This window comes from Podarcis muralis, chromosome 1, assembly GCF_964188315.1.
Source record: "Podarcis muralis chromosome 1, rPodMur119.hap1.1, whole genome shotgun sequence".
Classification (NCBI taxonomy): Eukaryota; Metazoa; Chordata; class Lepidosauria; order Squamata; family Lacertidae; genus Podarcis; species Podarcis muralis.
Window position 1 is genome coordinate 63,854,084 of NC_135655.1, and position 24,685 is coordinate 63,878,768.

Genomic DNA, 24,685 nt, shown 5'->3' on the forward strand with positions numbered 1-24,685 from the left:
CAACACCATGGGAGAAAGACAGACGGAGATAATTAAATAATGGTGAGGGGATTTCATTATCTGCTTTCATCTTCGGTTGGAAGAGGGACAAGACTCTCACCCACAATTTGTCTGGCAGTCTGGCACTCGCTTCCCCATGGAATGTGAGGGCAGGCAAAGGCACTGGGTGCACAGAGCACTATGGCTGCCACCACTCTCCCCCCCCCCCCATCCCATTCCTGGAAGCACAGGTTATCCTGTTAATTGGATTGTAATTGAAGTAAACTACGATGAGATAAGAAACTGCGAAAACAACCCAGCCACAAGGATGTAAAAGGTTTGGACTAGGAGCGGATTTCATTTCATTATCTATTACACAAACACAAACAGAATTCACAAGATTTAGCTCTTATATAAGGGTTTGTTATATCTGAATGGAATGGAAATTATTAAAATTTTGGAATGCAGAAAAAACGTACTCTAGCATGTGAGGGGGCCAGTTTAAGCAAATTGTATAATTTGACATCTGAATAAATGGCATTAATAATTGTATTACTTGGATAAAATTGGTATTGTTAGAATGAGGCTGCTATTGAAAAATTAATAAAAATATATTTTTAAAAAGAATAATATATAAAAAGATATATAATATATAACTTCCATCTGAACATAAGCTAAATGTATATGCTTTCACAATTTATGTGTATGTAAAGTAATATTTGGCCCATTTAAAGATTCATGATAAGATGTATTGTACAAATAACTACGGTAATTAGAACCTGCAGAAGCGTTGTAAAATAAAACAAAAAAATTAAACATTTGTTCAAATACAGTGTACCAACATTAATCTTTTCTCCGTGAGACGCCATTATTCCTTGTGAAAATAGAAAACAAAGTGAGAGACTTCCAAGATATTTCTTGGCAGCATACCAGCAAACAGGCTCCCTATAGCTTTACTACAAAAAAGTTAGCTCTGTGAAGTGAAATAATTTACATACTAGTTAAAGAGAAATTTAATTGGGAACTTGCTGAGGGTGGTATTTTACCTTTCACAAGCAACACAGATGCGTTTTCGTTAAAGCCAGGAACAAAAGTTGCTCCTTCACCTCGTTTTTCAGACTCCTGCTTTCTGAAATAATCATTTACAGCGCTCAAGACTAAATCCTTCAATGTAAGAATTAAGGTCCCTTCACTTGTGTACAGTCTACTTGCTGTCCTGTTAAGTTCAAGTCGTCTTGTGCATAAAGAAAGCAGCTACAGAAGGGGAAAAGTTAATGACATATAATTAAGCTTACTAACTCCAAATATTTAATAAAAATGCTTAAATTGCCATCCTCAGAGTTTTCTTTCTGTTATTTATTCCTCCAAGCAGCATATAGGCTCTCTCCCCTCCCTTTTCTCCTCACAGCTACCCTGAGATGTAGCTTAGGCTAGCAGAAGTTTACTCCAAGAGCTTCTTGGCAGAGTGGGTATTTGAACCTGGGTCACCTCAGTCCTAGTCTAAACTCGGCCCTCCAGATGTTTTGGGACTACAATTCCCACCATCCCTAGCTAACAGGACCAGTGGTCAGGGATGATGGGAGTTGTAGTCCCAAAACATCTGGAGGGCTAAGTTTGGGGATGCCTGTTCTAATCATTTCGTGCCATTGGATTCTTAGCTGGAGATATTATAAGTGCAATATTTCTCCATCTTTGTGTACCCTCACATTTTATAGGATGAGGACCAAACTACATGCGGCACTAAATGCATCACTTTTAAGTTGTGTCAGTAGTGGTTGGCAAAGTGGCGCAGGCAGGGTGGTGTTGCTCACCTGCCTCCCCAATGCTGGGTGGCACTGCTGGTTCCTGAGAAGGAAAAGGGTGAGGCACAGAGAGCTCAGTGTGGTCGTGTGGGTATGATGGCAGGAGCATCGTATTGGTCTGATTGCTGCTCCCACACTGCTCTAAGCTCTCTGTGCATCCCTCTCTCAGGAACCAGCAACAGATAGCGAAGCATGAGAAACATGAGAAAGGGGATTTTAACAACAAAGGGGGTGCCAACAAAAACTGCCCCACAGTTGCTATTTGCATTAGATGGAAAGCTGCTAATGGTGCCAATGGGAGCTTTCTTCCCAATGCAAACAACAACGTCAGGGGGATTTTTGTTGGCAGCACAGCAGGAAAAACGGGTTAGTTGCTCCATCTCACCCCTTTTAGTTCCAGTCCTGGTGGTTCATTCTCCCTTCATCCCTCACAGCTGTTATTTGCAACAGTAAAAACACTCATGAAACTGAAAGTGGTGCCTCTCTAAGGTCATGTCTAATTTGTCCTTGAATGCACAAGATAATTGGTTCGGTTGTAGATATCAGCAATATGGAAACCTTTTGTTAAAGTCAATACCAGATAAACTTTTTTCCAAACATGCATTAGCATTTAACATGAGATAATGACACGAGGGCAATTTAATGGTTTAGGTTTATACTCTGTTGTCAAAACATTAAATGAGCCTCTTTACATATACTAGAGAACATGTCAGGGCCGACACAAAACTTTTTGTTGCCTGGTAAAATAAATAAAAATTGTCTTTCCTTCCCTCGTGGAAGAAATAATAAAAATAGTTGATCAAAGCAGCAATGCCAGGCGAGGATGTGTTTAACCATTCTCCACCACACACCACACACTCACCCTATCTAACCCCTCTCCCTAGCTGTTGGTATGAGATTCTTGCCCATGATCTGGTACCTACTGCTTGTCCAGGTCAATTCTGTTAGGATAATCTCTAGAGGATTGCTACTCACCATAGGGAATGTATTAGCAACAATTAGCTGCCCATTTCTGTACCCAGCTCCATTTCTGTATGCAATAATTTTCACGGCTCTTTGGTTTACAGCTGCGGACATCTTTTCTGAGATTATTTGCAATGATGTTTCTGTCCTCAAAGATGCTAGAAATTCTTCTAAATAATGTAAGGTGGATTCAGCTTCAGAAGTGGACAAATCAGTCTTTAGGATAAACGGAAGAAGATGCAATCATGACTTCTGTTAAAGTGAATTTTTAAATGGTAACTCATTGATTCAAGTGCTGTTCCTTGTGGGAAAATGATGTGACTATTATTTGCATATGTCACTATGAGTTGCACAGAGTTGTGAACTACACAGGACACCAAACTGAACTTTTATTAAAATACTACTGAGAGATATGCATAATATACTTCAATAGGATTACATGAACGAATGTTGGGGATACACACAGATATAGGATGTCTTACTGTTATATTGATGAAATAAAAATATATTTATTAAGCTGAACATATTGACTAAATTAGTAAAACAAAACAAAAAAGCCCTCACACTTCTGTGATGCCTTTATATGAAACTGAATGGGAATTGGATTTGGCCTTTGGTGAACAGACACTCCTGAACAAATGTTTTCGCTAACCTCCCCACATAATTAAGGTTACACCTTTGTTCAGTGCTTTTCCCCCCAAGAAAAATGTTCATGGGTACTCTCATTTTCCTACTCATATTGAAATACTGCCCCTCAATGAGGCCAAACTTAAGATTCACAAAATGTTTAGGGGTATGCTCACCCCTGTGTCTCCCCAGAAAAAAGCACTGCCCTCGTTACATATTACATCTCAAAAGAAAATTACTCCTAGACTACTAACCAGGATTTTAAGCCCTTCTTTCTCAAATGTTCAGACAGTAAAAAAATTGCTTGTTATTTTGTCACTTACATCCAGATGAATACCCCCCAACACAATTTTCTATATACTTTTCTTATTGTGGTAAAGCCTGAAAAGCTTCTTGTTGTGTGTTATGTTTATATCTCTGCTATTCTGGCAATCAGTATATGTGCACCCAAGGGTCATATTGTCAACCATATTCCATGTTGTTGACTTTTAATAGGCTTATAAGCTTCTGGGGAAAGGTTCTTTTCATTGGCTACAGTGCAGTACTTAGTGGGAACCTTGCAAATTACAGAATTGCTCAGAGAATCTGACTATAAATATATCTTACAATTTAAAGCATTTTATAGACAAATCTTTACATAGATGTGGCATAGTTTTTTTTAAGAGAGCCAGAAAAATCATTAAGAATGTGCTTATGTTAATTAATAAATTTAGCAGGGCATCTGGTCATAAGATTAACAAAATCTTACATTATGGATAGTATCCTTGGTGTGTGTTTGAATATAGCAGTAAAGATAAAGTGTGGGGAGATAATTATAGAAAAAGTGGGGAGAGCATTATAAAATAATTATATGGCATTGGCTAGTATTGTTGCATTTTACAGATTATAACTATATTTGATTTCTATCCAGCCTTTTTGTTTGACAGGAACTCAAGGTGGCTCACAGCTCAAAACAGAAAAAAAATCATTTAAAAAACAATTAAACATTAATAGAATACATATATGACCTGTGTTAATAAATACAAACCATTACAATAAAAACAACATAGCACCAGCCCTTTCCATAAAAATAGTCAGTTCCCCAAAACCTCCTGAAACAATAATATAATAATAATAATTTATTATTTGTACCCTGCCCATCTGGCTGGGTTTCCCCAGAAACTCTGGGCGGCTTCCATCAGAGATTAAAAATACATTAAAACACCAATCATTAAAAACCTCCTTAACAAGAATGTCTTCACCTGCTGGCAGAAGGACAAGGAGGGAGCCAGTCTAATTTCTCTAGGAAGGAAGTTCCAGAGTCTGAGAGCAGCTACCAGATAGGAAACTCTGGCTGAGAAACAATGCTTTGATCAAAGTACGATCTTAACTTAATCCACAATTCAACTCCAGAACCTGATTTTAATGCCAGGGTAAGTTTTAAAATGTTTAAAATTATACTTAAAGTGACATAGCCCTAAAGCATGTGCAGAATGCCTAAGTCCATAGTAACCTGTATCTAGTATTTTCCAGCAAGAAAAATTGTGAATCTAATCTCATTTTAATCTCCAGACTGAAATACAGATTGCCAATGTTTCAAAGTAATCTACAAGAGAAGGCTTAACATTGCCAGCTAGTGGATTACACTAAATGCATATATACATGGCAGGAGGTGTCACTGAAAAGCAGGAACGCTGTCACAAACCTTGTTAACATCAAGACACTTATAGGGCCAGATGGATAAATGCTTTCCTTCCTCAGAACCAGAGGCACAGGAGAATACAGTACCAGGGAGCAACCTTTTCAGGTCCTTCTTTCCTCTTATGGTCCTTGCACAAGCCAAGCATATCTTTACCTTCTGCTTTCCACACGGTGAAAGAAAATAGTAGCCCTATAAATAAAAATGGTTGAAACCATTTAAAAATGGGGGTTGGGGTGGGCAGAACCCATAATAAAAATGCAGTGATCCAATATGACATCTATTATTCAAAAACTTGTTTACATCCAAAATGTTCAGAAAAATACTAAGATGTATTTGTATTAAAAATATGTAAACAAATACAAATATTTTCCTAACTTTTTGGATACAGACAGCAAGTTTTAGAATAACAGAGGTCATATTCGCCCTCATTTTTTTGCTGGGGTGGGGGGGTGGGCAGGTAACATTTCCTTAAAAAGTATATATTTTTATTATAACTTTTTTTAAATGCTGGAGCGTAATATTATTTCTGTTAAAATGGAATCCTTGGTTGTTGTTTTTAAATGCACATTTATAGAACGGATGAGTACCTGGGAGTAAGTCTGAGTGAGCTCAATGAGGCTTATTCCTGAGTAGACATGCGTGTGAATGTATTCTGAAGTAACATAAACGTTTAAAATGCTTGGGCATTTTTTCTTTTCAAGTCTTAATGTGCCACAAAGACTGTAATATCAATACCAAGCATACCTTTTTGTGGAGGGCACTCCAAAGATGGGGTGCCACTGTGGAAAAGAAAAGCACTCAGAGAAGGGCCTCAACCAAAGATTTTATGACACAGATAGGCTGATATGAGATGACTCCTGCCTATATTTAGGTCCCAAGACATTTAGGGCTTTGAAGGCCAATTTCACTTGAACTGAACCAGTCATGAAGGTCCCGACAAACCAACTGTAACCTGAGATAACAATAAAGTGGTGGGGATCAGTGTGATTCACCCCCCCCCAAAGTAGAAGCAGGTTTGCAAAGGCTACACCATGGTATGAACTGACAGAAAAGCAGTTTCCATGTTGATGTTTTAGTACCTGAACCACACTATTTGTTAAGATGGATAATCTCCTCATGTTTCCCATAAAATCCATATAATCGCATTGGGGTACTTTGTACCCTTTCACTGATCCCATTCACTTCAATGAGATCTGTGAAGAAGAACTTCCCAATAGTTTCACAAAATGAACATAAAACAATGCAACAACTTCCAGGGGTGTAGCTGTTTTTGCTGCAAGATGCTAACTCAACAAAGAGTCTTGTAGCACATTAAGATTTACACATTTATTATGTCATAAGCTTTCATCAAATGCATGAAGTGGTGTCCTGAGTGGCAGGTACGCCACACACTTGTAAGCAGTGAGATCAGAAGGAAAGGAAATGAAGAAAAACCTAGATGGTGATAATTACCTTATTAACAGTGACTACCCACAAGGAACAATAGTTGAAAACGTAAACATTTTGGTATTGGTACGTCAACCGGTGTGCTAAACTAAAGTTCCACTGCACCAATTCAATCCACAATGTGATAACATTGAACGCTCTCAGATTGCCATCTGCATTTAAATTTGTTTGTTCAAGGATGACCACCTTAATATTAGTTACAATATGTTTTGGAGTAGTGAAAAGTCCCCCAACCAGCGTTTCAGTCTCCCTGAAGACAATCAAACTGTCATAATAAATTTATTAGTCTTTATTGTGCCATAAAACAATGTGTTTTCTAAGAGTGTGCATGAATCACATGATTTTACACTAGCCTGATTCCTGCCTTATCCTTGTTCCTTCTGTTAACCACAGACAACAAGAAGTGGAATATTTGATATCTCTTTCTATTGGGTATTGGTGCACAGATACATCTAGACATGTCTACATAGCCACCCTTTTGATTTAGCGAAGTCAAATTTCTCTAGTCTATACAGAAAACAAAAATTACTTACTAGTTGGTCTATTTTCTCTGTGCTGGCCACGGAAAATGTGCAAATCGAAGAATAATTTGCTGCTGTGATTTCTTGATCCAGGGTTGTGCTGTAAAAGGCACTAATAACCTTTGTAGTTTCCATGTAATTCCACCTTTGATTGGCAGCTCCATTTTTACATTCTTTGTGTTTCTGTGAGAACATAAAATAGGCCATCCTGTTTTAAGATTTTTTTTTTTGCGTTCTCTCTCTCCAAACCGGTATTTTTAAAGAAAATGTTTTAAAATATTCAGGTTTATCTGGTAAGATATATACCTTCCCCCTTCTTCTTCTGCTTCTGCTTCTTCTTCAGCATCCTGCTGGTTTTTAGCCTTGTTGTACATACAGTTATAATAGCCTTTGCAGGACTTATTCATTGCTAGGTCATTGCCACTAAATAATAAGCATGACATTGGGAAACACCTGCTCCTGACCTCTACAATACAGTTTCCTCCTCTCTCTAGCATTTTTCTTGGTCAATATATATGGGTTAGCTGAAATAAAAGGAAGAGAACTTTGTTTGCCTTTAATAACTACATATAAATCTGGGTGAAGTTCAGCATTTGAAAAGCCTTCTGGACAGGCCAAATTATTGAGACTTCTGCTCCAAGCCATGAAAGCCAGCAGCTGACACTCTTCCTCCAACAGCACCCTGTGCCACACAAAATGGTTAACACTGGTTTGGGCAAGGTGTGTGAATCATGTGATTTCAGCCTGACCTCATTGCTGCCTTTCCGGTTAACTGCACCCTTCCTGGACAGGGATCACTTGGCCACTGTGACACATGTGTTGGTGACCTCATGTCTGGTTTACTGCAATGTATTCTATGTGGGGCTTCCCTTGCAGCTGGTCTGGAGGATGCAGCTGATGCAGAATGCTGCAGCTCGGGTAATGACTGGTGTTCCTTATCAGAGGTATCACGCTAGTGCTGAGGGACCTGCAAGGGCTGCCTATTAGCCACTGAGCCAGTTTTAAGGTTCGACTGCTTAAACACAAAGCCCTAAATAACTCTGAACCAGGTTACCTTAAAAACTATCTTTTTCCCTGCACAGTAAGGGCACTACGATCGCCTAATGAAACCTGTTAAGGTGAATGTTATGGAATACCCACCCTGCTGCAATACAGAAGGCACCATCAGAGTTGCCATTATGTGTCAACACACCTGTTTAGGCAAGCATTCCTCCCTTGAACTGAACTTCTGATGCTATTGTTTTAACCATTTCCAAGTGTGTTAATTATTATGTTTTTAATGTTTCATTGTATATTTTAATTAAGGATGTTTTAATGTCAGTGCTAATTATAAGTTCATTTTATAGTTGTAAACTACTTAGAAGCCACTTTGACATATAAGCAGTGTAAAACTATATAAGCACACAAACAGTTTTACCTGAAGGACGACAGGACACCCTTGCATTTCCAGAGGACTCTTTGGATACCCATTGAGTATGCTGGGCATCGATACTGCTAGCACTAATTGTGGGTCCAGCACAAGATGAAATGTCCTAGGAACAGAAAGGTCAGGTGGAAATCAGAAGACAGTTTTTTTAAAAAAAGATTTTTTCCTTGCTAAATGTATATCTCACTTTTAGATTCTTCTAAAGATATCTTTTTCAGTAATAACACTGAACTGGTTCTACACAAAGCGCTGCATAGGCATTTTAATGCCACAGAGTGCAGCAGTGAGTCTTAGGGATTGCTCACCCTTATCCCCAGAGTGTCACCTCAAGGGGCTTCATCTTGTGTCTCCAAAGTTCTGTGACAGTGAGGTGAGAAGGAAAGGAGTAAAGGTGGGAGGTGATAAGGAAAGGTTTCTTGTAAAGGACTTGGAAGTTTTGTTGAATTTTGCTAAGTAAATAAATAATTAAAAACAATAAATAGGCACCATCCATGTAACATGGCGCTTTACAAAAAGTTGAGATGACAAGTCCTTGCCCCAAGGGGCTTATAATGTAGAACTTGATGTAAGGGATTCCACAGACAAAGGGAAAGGGTAAAGAAGAATAAAATATTGGGTTATTGCAGTTACACATACTAAGGCTGAGCTATGCACAAGGGTTCACAGAAAGTGTGGCATATTGAAGACTAAAATGCAGGGTCTTTTGTAAACAAAAATTATAATTTTGGCTGTTTTCTTAGCCCCTTGTCTAAGATGCTTTCATTTTTGAAAGGCCTTCTTAGAAAATGTTAGAACTAGCTTGTGGTTGAGGCCTGCAATATCTGCACTTGAAGAACAAGTGAAATGGAAAAGTAGCCTAGCCTGATTGGAAGTCCCGCTAATAATGCAATTTAATTCTTGTGAAATTCTACCACATTTCCGACAGTGAACGTTCACCTGCTATCCTCTCTCCATATCCAGTGTTGATTGATACTGTCACATTTCTTTTCCAACAAAACCACTTCAGCGCCAGAACGCAGGTCAGAATTCTCCACACCTAAAGCAAGATTTCGAAAGCTACAGTTGATAATCTTCCCATTTCTAAATTCAAACTGTTGATGATGAGTTTTCTGCAAATCTTCAGTCAGTTTAGGCTGATGCCTGAAGTAAACAAATAGACATAGAGCTGCAGAAAAATGCTCTGTAAATATTTCATTGCATGGTAATGGACAAAAAAGAGCAAGGCAAATGGAATGTGCCAAAACTTTGTTTACTTCTACAACTTGTGCTTTTGACATCTGAATTCAGATACATACCATAATGCGAAGAAAGTTGAGCACAGATATTGAGAAATTGGGTAGGTGGGAAGGTGAAATTGTGGAAAGAGAGATCAACTGAAAGTATAGAATGGTCTAGAGGGAGAGCATAGAGGAGCTTATTGATTAAGCCTCATAAAGAAGTTTTCTAGACACCATACAATACCGGAATAGACTTCACCTTTATCTAAGATGTATTGTGATTCTCTGTGCTTACTTGAAACTTTGGAAATAAGATACACTGAAATACAGTCCAGCAAGTCTCTTCAGTCTGACCTCATTTTTAAAGTCACAGAGAGAAAACAGAATACAAATGATATGACACTGTGAGCTGGCAACGGAATAATGAAGAGCCTGCAAATTAGTTTGCAAAATATTTCAAAATATGTGAAGACATTTTGACTCTTCCTTTTAGAAAATTAAAGTGTTTTTTAAAAATGTGACTTTGCTTTTAACCCAACTTTCTTGTTCCTTTTCTTCTTCCCACCAAGTTTATATCCAACCAACTTCAGCATTCTTAGGTAACATTTGTATAACTATCAGAGCCTGGGTACTAGAACCTGTTAGGGGACTATGAAATGACTGTTGTGAAACTACGATTCAATGGTGCAACTAATGCAGCCCCAGTTATCCCCCATCCACTGGGGGAGGAAGAGGAGAGCGGGGGGGGAGCGCACCGCCCCAGCAGCACAATCCTGGGGGTGCCATCGCAACTGCCCCCCGCCCAAGATGGGCGCCACGCCCTATGGGTGGCACACTATGCCCCCAGGACGTGCACCACGCCCCCAGGACACACGCCACATCCCCCAGGACACGCGCCAGCCATGCCCCCGCCTGCTCTCTGCCCCCTGGTGCCGGAGCATGAAGCTCCGCCACTGCCCCCATCCCAAATTATAAGAAGGACATGATTCCTGTTTCTGCAAATTTCTGATTCCACAAAGTTAGGAAAGAGATTAGGGTGGATAGCAAGTGATTTTACAGAATGGTGGTAGCCCAAACTGTCCTAAAAACAATTTAGGAAATATAAATATATGACCTGACCTGTATTTTTTATATAACTCTGCATCTTCAAAGAACAGTTCATCTTTATCTTTCTGAAGGCTGCAGTCCTCATCAAAATCATAGAGATTTTGTTGCCAAGCATATTTCATGGGTGTATAAGATGCATCTGCTTTAAGATGAGATTTTGCATGTGAAGTCCTGAAAAAAATATAAAATTCAATATGAAATTTGAAGCACTGCTGATTGTCACCAGTTTAAATTTCTCATAAAAAGTTAAGTCATTAATTAAAACTAAGGATTATTAAGAGATTAGCAGCTGAAACAGTCAATGGCAGTTAAACTGTGTGCAGAATTGCAGTCTAAATGATTCAGATTGTAGTTTTACATTTCTTAAGATTGTGTACTCAACAGTGTTTCCTTATCCAACCTTACAGTTCAAAACTTTGGGGTTACATGGGAAGCATATAAGCCAACACTTTAATTTATCACTGTGTGGATATTACTTCTACCTTACAGGAAGAAGAAAAATGGGGGAGCACCAAAAATAGAGGGAGGGAGGAAGAAGACTGCACTCAAACAGGTGCTAGTACTATAGTTTCTTGAGGTAATCCCATGTACAACCAACAAAGGAAGGTATAAACAACAAAGTCTGGAAATAGCTAAAAAATAACACATTTATTATGGTACAATCTTTTGTAGACTATAATTCAGCTCATTAGATGCATCAAGAGTTATCCTCAGTTGACAGGCTTATATTACTTGGGTGTAGATGGAGGAACTGGGTTGTAAATAGTGAGGTCAAATGACACTGAAATGCCAACCTGAGTCATTCAGTTAAGTATACAAATTAAATGCAGCGGTCATACACATGAATAATGCATCTGGAAGTTTCTTTCAGTTATAAAAACCTTTCTTCAGAGTAGTATCTCTTGTAGACTAGTATCTCTTGCAAGAGACAACACAAGAGATACTACTCTAAGAACAGTGCTCCTCAAGGAACATTTCATAGTTTCATGCACTGGATTTAGCAGCTATTTTAGTCACTAGCAGGTGGCTTGGAGGAATCATAACCAGACTCCAGCCATTTTATGAAAAGAACTATTGTTCACAATTTGCTGAATGTTGAACCCAGCACGAGTCATGTAACATCAATTTCCCAGAACCTGCACTGCTGCTTATATGCCACCCGGACTTATAAGGCCCTGAAATAACTTAGAATTTAAATACTTGAAAGAGTGCCTTTGAAATATCTGCTAGCTTGAGCCTTGCAATGTTGTAAACTCCTGGTTTTATCTAATGTTTAGTGACAAATAGTAACTTTATTTTTTATTGTGGGAACACACACACACACACACACCCCCGGTGATCATAACTGGATGAAAGGCAGTCTTTAAATGATTCAGATAAATAAATAAAATCTTATGAAAATCTTATTCTCCCATTGACAGAAAATCCCTGGTATGTGTTATGGTAAGATGATTCTTATACCAGAAGTGATGGCCATTATAACATACCTACAGTTGTACCTCTGGTTACGAACTTAATTCATTCCAGAGGTCCATTCTTAACCTGAAACCGTTCTTAACCTGAGGTACCACTTTACTAATGGGGCCTCCCACTGCCGCTGCGCCACCACCGCACAATTTCCATTCTCATTCTGGGGCAAAGTTCTCAACCCGAGGTACTACTTCCGGGTTAGCGGAGTTTGTAACCCAAAGTGTTTGTAACCCGAGGTACCACTGTACTATGTTCTTATGATGTACACAGACCTACCTAAACAGGTTGTGAAATCTTTCTTCAGCATAGAGTGAGATAATTGCTGTTTCCTGGGTCAAGAGAAAAATCCCAGGGGTTGTGATTCCTCTCCCTACCCACCTCACAGGAAGGTCATAAATATAGGTAAGGCAGGCCAGAAGTTTGTATCTACTTGGCGCTTTAAAGTTGCTAAACGACTGGAGAGTTCTCAGCAAGAAATAATTTTTTGGGGGGAGAAACCTAAATCAACTACAGAGGCATTATAAATCTGCTTCATTAGTGTTAGCAACATGATTTGTGTCTAAGTGAATGAGTTATTGCTCTTCTTCCCTTTCTTATCTTAGATAACAGCTTGCCACAACGAATTGTTTTCCTGACACCTGTGCAGGCTTCCTAACACTCGTGTTGTTTCACTTCTGCATTCTCAGCAATGGGGCAAGGGAACTGTGGAGAATTAGCAAACGCTGAGGGAAAGGTTTTGTCGGTATATAAATTTACAAATAAGAATGATTTTTTGTGTTATAATATCGTTTGGTATGTGAATGGTTAACTGAGGTAAAAAAATTGGTTGGTAGTTTATCTCTAACTGGGATTTTAAGATACAACTGCTTGTGTGGCTTTCAGCTGGTAACCTACCAAGAAACATCTGAAGCTCATACAGAAAGAGGAACTATCTATTGCCTGGTCTATAAAAGCAGTCCATTGCTTTTATACTGGACAGTGGAGTCAAACAGAGAAAGAACCTAGGCTATTTCCACTGCTAATAGTGATCCCCACTATAAAAAAACTGTTAAGAGAAGGTCTCCTCCTGAAGGTCAAATAGCCCCCCACCTTTCTCAAGCTACAAATAGGGTTGAGGATTTTGAGAGACCATTTGCACACAGCTCTAATATCTCTGCTCTTATTTTGTTTGTTCCATCAACACTGCCATTTGGGTCAAATTCCATGGTGGTTTTTTTTGCTATCCAGCGCTTCAGCATAGAGGATTTATAGTTTCATAATTTACTTGTAGGCATAATTCTTTTTTGCAGTCAGTAGGTTCCAGTCAAGTACAGGATGATCAGATTTATTTATTTTTAAGCAAATAATACATAATAAACGGTCCAACATAATATCTGCATGCCTAATGGAAAAGTCAGTAAATTAGAATTACAATTAGAAGTAAAAAAAAAATGAACTGAAGTACTTTTGAAAGTTCATCAACATTTTAAGATGAATTTCTCCTCCTACATACATTTTTTTGTACATAATATTGTCTTTTACACACATTTTTGCAAAGCAGCTCTCTGCAATATAAGCATTTAACCAATTTAAGCATTTTTCATGCCTTTTTGTGCACATCACTTGGCTGGAAAACTCTTCAGCAAAATTCGGATAGTGCACATTTTGGTTCACATGTTGATTTGGCAAGTGTGAATTAGTTACATTCCCCTTTAAATGTAAATCAAATTAAATTTCTCCCTCATCCCTAATGCAAGGCCGTGAAAAGCTACCCATCTACAGAATCCAGTTTTTCTCTCAGGAAGTGAAACATTTGAACCAGCAACAGAAAACGGCTTAGGCCAATGCTAAGCACTAAACTGAAAAATGGTCTACAAGACTTTCTGCAAACTTTCTCTAAAGAAATATTTACTCTTTCAACTTATGAACTTTGAAATAGACAACAACAAGCAGAGCTGTCCACTTGCAGTTTATGGGGACTCTTATAAATTGCCAATAAGAACATACTTTGCAGGTTCAAACACATACCATTTCTCATTAAGCAAGTTATTTGTTTGAGGATAGAGAGGGATCAGGAAGAAAGCTACACAGCATAATGGCAGGAGGTAAATGAAATATGAAGCAGGGTAAAAGGTGGACTTTATAGCAGGGTAGCTGACCTCTGGTCCTGCAGTCATGTTGGACTCCATCTCCTACAGTCCACATGATCAAAAATCAAGGATGGCAAGAGATATAGTCTAACATCTGCTATATACAGAAGAGAAGAGTTTGGATTTGATATCCCGCTTTATCACTACCCGAAGGAACTCCAAGCGGCTAACATTCTCCTTTCCCTTCCTCCCCCACAACAGACACTCTGTGAGGTGAGTGGGGCTGAGAGACTTCAAAGAAGTGTGACTGGCCCAAGGTCACCCAGCAGCTGCATGTGGAGGAGCGGAGATGCGAACCCGGTTCCCCAGATTACGAGTCTACCGCTCTTAACCACTACACCACACTGGCTCTCAAAAGTTCATTTTAATTGTTTAATTAGTGTATTATTTCCCTTATTTTTTAGGAATTCCACTTATTCTCTGAGCTGTTCAAATGATTTTATATGTCTCCTCCACACACAATTGAACATTTTCTTACATGGGAACAAGGCACTCTGAGGCAAGGTGAAGTGTTCCTGATGTAGATCTAATTCCTAATTTAGAACTAATTTGCAGCCAGTGCAACCTGGCCTCTAAATCCTTCACCAGCTGAAGTTTCTGAACTGTCTTCAGAGACAGCTCCATGTATAACACATTGCATAGACTTTCCTTGCCAAGATAGGGGCACAGTTGGGCCACCAACCAAAGATGATGGAAGTTACTCCATGCCAAGGCTACCTGAGCCTCAAGTGAGCAATGGATCCAGGAGGACCTCCAAGCTGCATGCGTGCTCCTTCAGAGGGAATGTAACCCCACCAAGAGCAGGCAACCTCCCATTTATCCAGTTTAGAGAACCACCCACTAACAGTGCCTCAGTCTAATCTGGATTGAGCTTCAGTTTATTGGCTCTCATTCAGTTTTACCAAGGCAAGAATTAACAGATCTTATATGTCTGCTTCCTACAAAAATTCTAATCTGTCTAAATGAGAGTCTGTTAGGGTCCCACGGTATCCTGTTTCAGAGAGTGTAATGACAGCTATCACCTGAACAAGTGGCCCTGGAGAAATATGCCCTTATATATGCCCTGGAGAAATATGCCCCATAATTGTGTTTCTAGACCATTTCCTATGAGTTTTACATGCATGAAGCCAGTGCATACGAAGACATGAAATATATATTATTATTAGCCTTTTGGAACATGAATACTTCCCCACTGATACCGCAAGCACTGACATGATTTTAGTATCACCCTACAGGACAACAGTAACAGCTACTTTATGATTTCTATGATTTATTCCTAATATTGACAGCTTTTCTATATTTCAGAAAACAACAGTGCCACCTATTGCTTGAATGAGTAAATGCATTTGTTTTTATACAGCCAATTTCATATGGATACTGTTTCCTGCTTCAGTCCTTTTTCCTTAGGACTGTACACAGACAATAGTTTTTCAGGTTCTTGATAGTGGGAGGGGCTCTTTTTAAAGTGGATTATCGTGGCCTCCAGTAAGCCTTGAATGGATGTTGGTTTATTTTAAAATATGTTGCCCTTAAGAATAAGTAATTAAAATGAGAGGAAATGAACTCCATGGTGAAGTTAAGCACTTTTAAGGTCCATCAAGCTAGATTCCAATGTATGTGAGTGCATGCATGGAATTGGACTTTCCAGCCACTTTCTCCTTGCTGCAGCCCATATGTCCTTCATCAAGCTGCTCCCGAGAGTCAGGGAATCCTCAGGAATGACATGGGATGTGACATAGATGACTGCAATTGGGAGGGTAGTAATGACAGACTTCTTCTAATGCAAGCAAGAGCCCCTCTGGATCTAATCTATTGATTTTAAGTCTATTTCCTGTAACTTGAGCCCATCAGATCAAGTCCTGCCCTCTTCGGCAGAAGAAAACCAAATCTTTGACCTCTTCTATGTAAAAGCCCATCAGGCCGCTGAAGAATGGTATCACCGCCTCCCATTACAACCTCATTTTTTTCTTTTCCAAACTTAAATACAGCCAGTTCTTCCAACCTTTACTCATATGATGTTTTCCATATCTTTGAAAATCTTTGTTGTTCTCTGAACTGTTCTGGTTTGTGAATAACCTTCATAAAGTGAAGCACCCTGAACTGGACACAGAACTTCAAAACTTAAAATAGTTCTATTACTTTGGGTGATTTGGAAATTATTGGTTGGATCCAGACTTGGCCTTCAAGAAACAAAAGGTTTTTTCTTTCCACAGACTGATGTTCAGCTGCAGCCTTTCCAAAAACCTTTGCAATTTATTAAACCCCCCCACACATGCTATACTTGTGCATTTGGCTGTTGTTGTTTTTTCTTCACCTAAAAGGAGAACTTTGCATTTTTCTCCAGTTAAACTTCATTTTGTTAATTTTGGGTAAGTGTCCTATTCCAGCAAAGCCATTTTGGAATTTTATTCCTATTTTTGAAGGGTTCAACTTTTTGTCATTTGCAGATTTGAGAAGGATTTCCTGTGCCATTTTATCTAAGTTATCTATCTATCTATCTATCTATCTATCTATCTATCTATCTATCTATCTATCTATCTATCTATCTATCTATTGTGTTCCCCATTCATCATCCTAAGTAGGAGAAACAATTAAAATGTCTTCAAATTGTAAGCAGAAAAGAATATTATTAATTAAATTCATATACGGCCCTCCATCCGAAGAATACATAAAAAACTAAATGGAAATTATCCCTGCCCTAATAGCTGCATCCTTCCACAAGGGACGCGGGTGGTGCTGTGGGTAAAAGCCTCAGCGCCTAGGGCTTGCCGATCGAAAGGTCGGCAGTTCGAATCCCCACAGCGGGGTGCGCTCCCGTTGCTCGGTCCCAGTGCCTGCCAACCTAGCAGTTCGAAAGCACCCCTGGGTGCAAGTAGACAAATAGGGACCGCTTTCTAGCGGGAAGGTAAACGGCGTTTCCGTGTGCGGCTCTGGCTCGCCAGAGCAGCGATGTCACGCTGGCCACATGACCCGGAAGTGTCTTCGGACAGCACTGGCCCCCGGCCTCTTGAGTGAGATGGGCGCACAACCCTAGAGTCTGGCAAGACTGGCCCATACGGGCAGGGGTACCTTTACCTTTACCTTTAAACATTCCACAAATGATTTTTTTTTGTTTTGGATTACCTACTGTGTTTTATCATTTAGGATTACTTACAGACATTCATCCACATTGTATTCTACTTTTTCAGTAGCTTCTTTTTCTTGCAGCTCTTCCACAACCTTCTTCTCTTCAAATTCTACTGTAGCTCTTTCAACAGATAGTTTCGCCCCAGCAACAATGTCATTCTTGACTTCTAAAGCAAGATCTAGAGAAATGTATGCAAGAATGCTTGGCCTTAATTAAGTTACAGAAGAGGTTTCTTATTTACGATGAAAATTCTTACAAGGTGAGCTCTAGTGTTCATGATTATGGAGGTCCATGAAGACAGATTTCCAGCATAGTCTCTTCAGCAGAGAATGACTAAACACAATGCTTTGCCTCCATATGCACTCCTATTTCTTTTTGTTATTATGCTGCAAACGTGGTTTGAATTCTCCAAACCAATTCAGCATCCTATGCCTGGCATATAGGACAAAGTCACTATGCTCTGCCCTTTGTAATTTTAGTCCCTCCATTCAGAAGCACTAGCTGTAAGAACGGCATCAGCTATGCCAGCTTCAGAATACAGCTGATATTACACACTTCATGACAGTTCCCAAACTGGAACTTTGTAGTTATGTACTATCATAGACAAGCTGGACTGAGCCTAAAGGGGGAATTGTTCTACTGTCAGGTAGAACATTGTTTTGGGAACAGTAACGTAACAGTAAATTTAAAAAATGTGGTTATGAAATAATCACAGTGGGACTATTCCTGCCAAAGTTAAGCACTTTTGAGAGCCATTGGGCAAATATTGCAAATTTAAACTTAACTAACAGAGCAATCAGCCACGACCACCTCAAACTTTTTCCAGGGATTGGATTGTGCCGAGACATATCTTTTTAGCTCTGCTGGCTGAGCTGACCTCCCACTGTTGACACAAGCATCACTCTGTTGGAACAAACATTCCCCTTCTGCCCACTGAATGTGCAGGTGAGCAGGACGCCTACAGGTGCTATCTCCACCAGCAGAATCCAGAGGAAAGCTTTTCCAAAGGTGGGAGACAGCAGCGCTGAGGCAGTCCTGGATCCTCTGGTTCTCAAGCTGGTCTCACAGGCCTGATCTGGACCCTATAGCTGCACCAGCTTGGGATTAGGCCAAATGGTCTGCTCGCCTCCCTACTCAGCTACCAAGAATAGAAGATGTGTGACTGGAATGTAATTGAAAATAATATGATTTTGGAACACAGAAATAAAGAAAACCAGAAAGCCATCTAAACTAGCACATGGGGGCCCACTTTAATTAAATGATATAATTTGGTATTTGAATGATTGGCATTAATAATTGTATTATAAATTGGCAATGTTATAATGAGGCTATTGGAATGTAATTGAAAACTAATAAAATATTATTTACAAATTATTTTTATTCACATATATTAAGTGTACATTTTGCAAAAATAGCATAGACAGCAATCTGCTCACTTGTTGTGTTTCGCATGGCACAGTAGGCACGAATAGCAGTTATATCAGATGCTAAATTACTAAGCTGGAGGCGTTTCTTCTGCTGAGTCATAGTCCAGTATGGATTAATCCATTGCTCTCCACAGGAAACATAAATCTGTTCCAAAATAATAATAATTTATTGTTATAATAATAATTTATTATTTGTACCCCATTCATCTGACTGGGCTGCCCCAGACACTCTGGGTGGCCTCCAGCACACACAAAAACATGGTCAAACATTAAACCTTAAAAAGCTTTCCCATACAGGGCTGCCTTCAGATATTTCCTAAATGTTACAGAATTACTCCTTAACATCTGATGGGAGGGCATTCCACAGGGTGGGCACCACTACCAAGAAGGCCCTCTGCCTGGTTCCCTGTAGCTTCATTTCGCACAGTTGTAAACCTTAGTTACAGGTTGTGGTTTATCTGGAGCAAGACAAACCACAAGCCTGGGTTTGGATGACAGCAAACCATGGCTTTGCTCACAGCAGCAAGAGGACTGCTTTGTTCTTCCAGACGGACACAACTAAACAACTAAACAACAACAACAACAACAAATGGTTCAGCATAGCATTCCATGTGAACCACGTCAAAACCAAAATATCCTGGTACTTTGATTTTATTATTATTATTTAGAAAATGCTTTATGAGCTAGATTTGTATTTTAAACATTTTGTAGGCTGCTTTGCGAAGGACTTTTTAAAAAATGGAATATGAATTTCTTAAATAAAATCTCTTTAAAATAAAAAAATCAACTATTACTATGGAAACTAAACAGCAACCAAAATCAATCAATCAATCAATCAATCAATCGTATTATGAAATCTTCAGCTGAGCTTACACTCTGAACAAAATTCCAGATATTTCTCAGTTTCTGCATTGGACTTACAGTACTATAAGCCAAAACATTTCAGGAATTCCTGTTGCAAATACCTGAGGCTGGAGCATCTGCAGTTAGCAGAGTACTGTACAAAGGAAAGCTTCAGGAGAAAACAATAGCAACAATTTTATACCTTTAGCAAAGTGCAATGCAAATGTAACAAAGAAAAATGGAATTCTGTATTTGAATAAAAATGGTTCATATTTAAATACATTTTTTTTAAAAAAATGAAGCTAAATAATTAAGGCCCTTTAAAACCACCATACTTGGCAACAAAATCAGAGAAATAGATTACATAGAAAATTAGTAATTAATTCTCCTCAGCTTCTTTAAGGTTTATACCCAATGAATATTGCTGAACTTGGGAAGTATAATATGGTTCTTTTATTACATAATAAAATTTAAACACCAATCTCTAGGATAAAAAGGAAATAGTGACTCAATAAATATTAAAATAAAATGAGCCACACTTTTAGCATTGTCAATAGTTCACTAAAATGGCAAGTAGCTCTTTTGCCTTCAGTGTTGAAATAAATGTCTGTTGAAGACAAGAAGAACTTTTGGTTCATCTGGACACGTGATTAGATTATTATCCCACTTTACCAGAAGGGAGAAAATAGGATTTTTCTTGCCATGCATGTCCTATTCTGGGGAAAGTAAGGAGGGTATTTAAAGTCCTTATTAACGAACTATATATACTACCAGCTCACAGTGTGGCTTCCTAAAATTGTTTTTTCATAGAGCTCAGGAGTCGGGATGAACAAATCTGTCAGTTTCTCATTTTTACCATCGTAAATTCAGTTTACATTTCTGCAGCGATTTGCTGTTTTAAAAAAGTCCTCATGAAAACCCACCAGTATTTTATTGTGCATTTCTCCTCATTAAACACCTTTTTGTATGCAGTTCTGACAAATATACACATTTCTGCAAGCCACTTCCCCTAATACAATGCATTTTTGTGTGCTAGAGGCTCTCTTTGTTCCTTTCCCAAAGACTTTATTAGAGAAAAAGGTGACTAGGTTGACCCTGGCCAGAGGGCGAAGGTTCCACTAGAGCAGGGGTGGTCAACCTTTTTATACCTACCACCCACTAATGCATCTTTCCTGACGGTAAAATTTCCTTACCGCCCACCAGTGCTTGATGGAAGGAGGATTCAACTTGTGCCATACTGCCCACCTAGAATCCTGAAACGCCCACTAGTGGGTGGTAGAGACCAGGTTGACAACCCCTGCACCAGAGGGTGCTCCACAGCTTATTCAATAAGCAGTGTAGAGGTTTCTGCAGCCATTGCGGGTAGGGTGCTTCTTGAAGAAATCTGTACAGCAGCTACTTGGGTGTTGGTGCATACTTTCACACACAGTTAAAAGTGAACATCTTTGCCTCAGCTGATGTGGCTTTGGCTGGAGAGAGTTGGCCGCAGAGAGTTATTCATTGGTAGAACACCCTATACACGTGATAACCCATTCACTAGGCTACTGTTTTCTATATAACAGTAGACTGTCTTCCTTGCTCTTGCAGACAAAACAAGAGTTTCTTGCCACAGATGTCCTGGTCTGGGGGGAGTAAATAGGGTGTTCTTTGGTTCTTTCTGCTAGACGTCATATGTAAAGTATACAAAGGTTTGCGAGATTGAAGTGCTGTTGGTTTATGTAGTCTCAACGGATTTCTTTTTCCCAGGGTTGGCATTGTTTGTTTCATTGATGGTTAGTTAACAATTTAGCTTTTAAGGAAGGATTTGCTGCTCTTTCCAGTTCCGTCTGCCCAGTCTGCTCTGGGAACCCCTCCTGACAAGCTGGAGGGAATGATCCTAAATTACAGTGGTACCTCGGGTTAAGTACTTAATTCGTTCCAGAGGTCCATTCTTAACCTGGAACTGTTCTTAACCTGAAGCACCACTTTAGCTAATGGGGCCTCCTGCTGCTGCCACGCCGCTGGAGCATGATTTCTGTTCTCATCCTGAAGCAAAGTTCTTAACCTGAAGCACTATTTCTGGGTTAGCGGAGTCTGTAACCTGAAGCGTATGTAACCTGAAGCGTATGTAACCTGAAGCGTATGTAACCTGAAGCGTATGTAACCCGAGGTACCACTGTATTCTAAAACCCACCCTTGTTATCCCAGAGAAGTCAGGATTCTCTGTTATTTCTTTTGCCCTGTATCCTGAGCAAAATGCCAAACTCAAATTAAGCCCATTTTCAATTTTATATTCTCTTTCATTTTCCAGATTTCAAACTTTGTTTCCAAAGTCTGCTTTCCCATTGCAAGAGTTCTTTCTTTGGGTTTAACTCAGTGCCAAAAGGGTATTTTTTTTTTCTCCTATCACTAATTGCAATATTCATGGGGCATAACACAACCATAGCTTCAAGCAGTGTTTGGAACGATACGAGTAGGATGTGATTCATCATTATCTGCTCATTTTTATAGGAACAATGCTTTCTGAAGAAGTACTAATGCCTCTGATTTCTTTTTCATTTTTTTCTTACCAGCTGATCTCTCTCCAAGTCTTCCAAAAGACAGATTTCGACCCCCTTTTCAGTGAACAGTCTTCTGGCAGCAAAAGGCAAATTCAATGCCATGGTGCACCTTTTTAAATAAGGAAAACGTGTATACAGTATGCGGCTCTGTTTGCATTAAGTTTTCAACACTTGAAAGGATTGAAGTGGCACATTACAAACAGGGCAACTGTACTCTTCATTAGAGTACAGAGTACTCTTCATTAGAAATATCAATTAACCCAGCACTGCTGTAACCTGAAGTGTAGTTTATCCTGTTGATGGCTTAGGAGTCATAAGTCCAAGCATCACAGGGGAGTATTTATGAAGTAAAGCGAAAATGGTTCCAGATTTGGAAATAACTAATCCTGTCTACAGGGAGCAATTTCAAGACTGGTGATTCCTCAGCTGTACAGAATGGCAGCACAGCATCTCTGCAGAATGACAAAGACAGTGAGTGCTCTTCCACAGCCACACCAGGCTGATGTACCAGTTTTATTGGTGAGCACTAGATTCCTCGCTTTATAATTCCTGCTTTTAAAACCCAATGGTTGCGTTTGAGGGTGGTATTTTATGGCAAATATTATTACTGTCTGAATTTTGTATGGTTATTTTATTGTGAGCTGATATGGTCAAGGGGACGGCTAATTAACAAATAAAAAAGAGCAATAATTAGGAACCTGGCAAGGGAAGGTATAAGGCGAGTGAACAATTTCACAGCAATGAAGGAAAGTTTCAATATGCTTCCTGCACATTGAAGGGAAGCATGAATGCCTTTCAAGCCCCTTTGCCTACAAAACACGCCTCTCTAAATGTGTCATGTGCACTGAAAAAGTTATAAGCTACCGTTGTTGGCATCCATCTGTCTCTGGAGACAATGGAGGAGTGGGCCTTTGGGGTGAAGTCAAACGGTTGGAGAGTTACAAGCCTGGATAGCCTATACAGTATAGGCAACTGTGTCACTCTCCACTCCTAGCCTTGACATATCAGCAGCCAACCTAGTGCCAGATATTGCTAGCCTACAACTCCCATATCCAGAACATTCTCAATAGCATCACCACAATTTTGGAGTGTCCTTCCCTAACAGATATGGCTGTCACTGAACCTGATGGGTTTCTTGCACCAGTTTAAATGCATCTGTTTACTCAGGCCTTTGGTTAAACTAGTTATGAGGATGGCAGCCTGCCTTTGCTGACCATGTTTATTGTTGTATGTGATGTGGTTTGTGATACCAGTTTTACTATAGACAATATATTCAATATTGTATTTAATTCCCTTTAGGGTGTGAACCACCCTGGGAGGGCTGCATATTCCTGATATAGGTAAAGGGACCCCAGACCATTTGGTCCAGTCGTGACCGACTCTGGGGTTGCAGCGCTCATCTCGCTTTATTGGCTAAGGGAGCTGATGTTTGTCCGCAAACAGCTTCCGGGTCATGTGGTTAGCATGACTAAGCTGCTTCTGGCGAACCAGAGCAGCGCACGGAAACTCCATTTACCTTCCTGCCGGAGCAGTACCTATTTATCTACTTGCACTTTGATGTGCTTTCGAACTGCTAGGTTGGCAGGAGCAGAGACCGATCAACGGGAGCTCACCCTGTTGCAGGGATTCGAACCGCCAACCTTCTAATCGGCAAGTCCTAGGCTCTGTGGTTTAACCCACAGCGCCACCCGTGTCCCTTATTCCTGATATACAGTTATACTAATAAATAAAGAAATCACCAGCCCTGGTGACCTGGAGCCCAACAACATCTAGAGAGAATTGAGTTGGCTATGTGCCTTAGCACACGAGTGTTTACCTATCTAAATTGGGGGGAAATAAAGATTGTGACATGGGTTTACTTACCGTTCCAGAAAATGCTGGAATTCTTTCCGGTGTATTTTCTTTTCCGAATCAGCATCATCGTGTGCCTTCGGGAGTCTCTTCACTTTCTGTTTCCTTTCTGGGTCAACATTTCTAGAGGAAATTAAAGCATGTTGTTTGAATGATTTTTCTAACCAAAAAAACTTCCAAGAGAGTAAAAAGATCCTGCTTTGTAGCTTGCAGTGCAAGTCTGAAAAAAACATGAAACACAGCTACACAATCTCAGCAGACAAGGCAAATCTGTGCTGTTTCAACCTTTTGATGTTTGCCATCCCTGGCTCCTTTGGGAAGGAAAGGAAGGATAGGATAGAAATTAAACAAACAAACAAACAAACAAACAAAATATTCACTCTTCACTCCACATCTTATTCCTGGTGGCATCAATGTTCATAGCCATGACACTAGCTTGGTCATTATAAGACACACTGATGCTACAATGCTACAAGTTATTTTCCCTTTCACATGGGGGAAATACACAGCATCACATAAATACATTTAT

General features: G+C 39.5%; 1 protein-coding gene across 4 annotated transcripts in view; it reads right to left on the reverse strand.

Annotated features, from left to right (window-relative positions):
• The window catches only part of DCDC1 (doublecortin domain containing 1), a 236,479-nt gene that overhangs the window by 17,590 nt on the left and 194,204 nt on the right, over window positions 1-24,685 (reverse strand). For all 4 annotated transcript variants that reach the window (XM_077929881.1, XM_077929878.1, XM_028729825.2 and 1 more), the window contains exons 22-32: window positions 24,169-24,279; window positions 22,315-22,414; window positions 18,932-19,067; window positions 17,523-17,673; window positions 10,782-10,940; window positions 9,382-9,585; window positions 8,437-8,551; window positions 7,032-7,202; window positions 5,056-5,241; window positions 2,757-2,960; window positions 1,026-1,233 (exon numbers count right to left, since the gene is read on the reverse strand). In XM_077929881.1, the coding sequence (XP_077786007.1) occupies window positions 1,026-1,233; window positions 2,757-2,960; window positions 5,056-5,241; window positions 7,032-7,202; window positions 8,437-8,551; window positions 9,382-9,585; window positions 10,782-10,940; window positions 17,523-17,673; window positions 18,932-19,067; window positions 22,315-22,414; window positions 24,169-24,279 (1,745 nt within the window). The remainder of the gene's footprint in view (window positions 1-1,025; window positions 1,234-2,756; window positions 2,961-5,055; window positions 5,242-7,031; window positions 7,203-8,436; window positions 8,552-9,381; window positions 9,586-10,781; window positions 10,941-17,522; window positions 17,674-18,931; window positions 19,068-22,314; window positions 22,415-24,168; window positions 24,280-24,685) is intronic.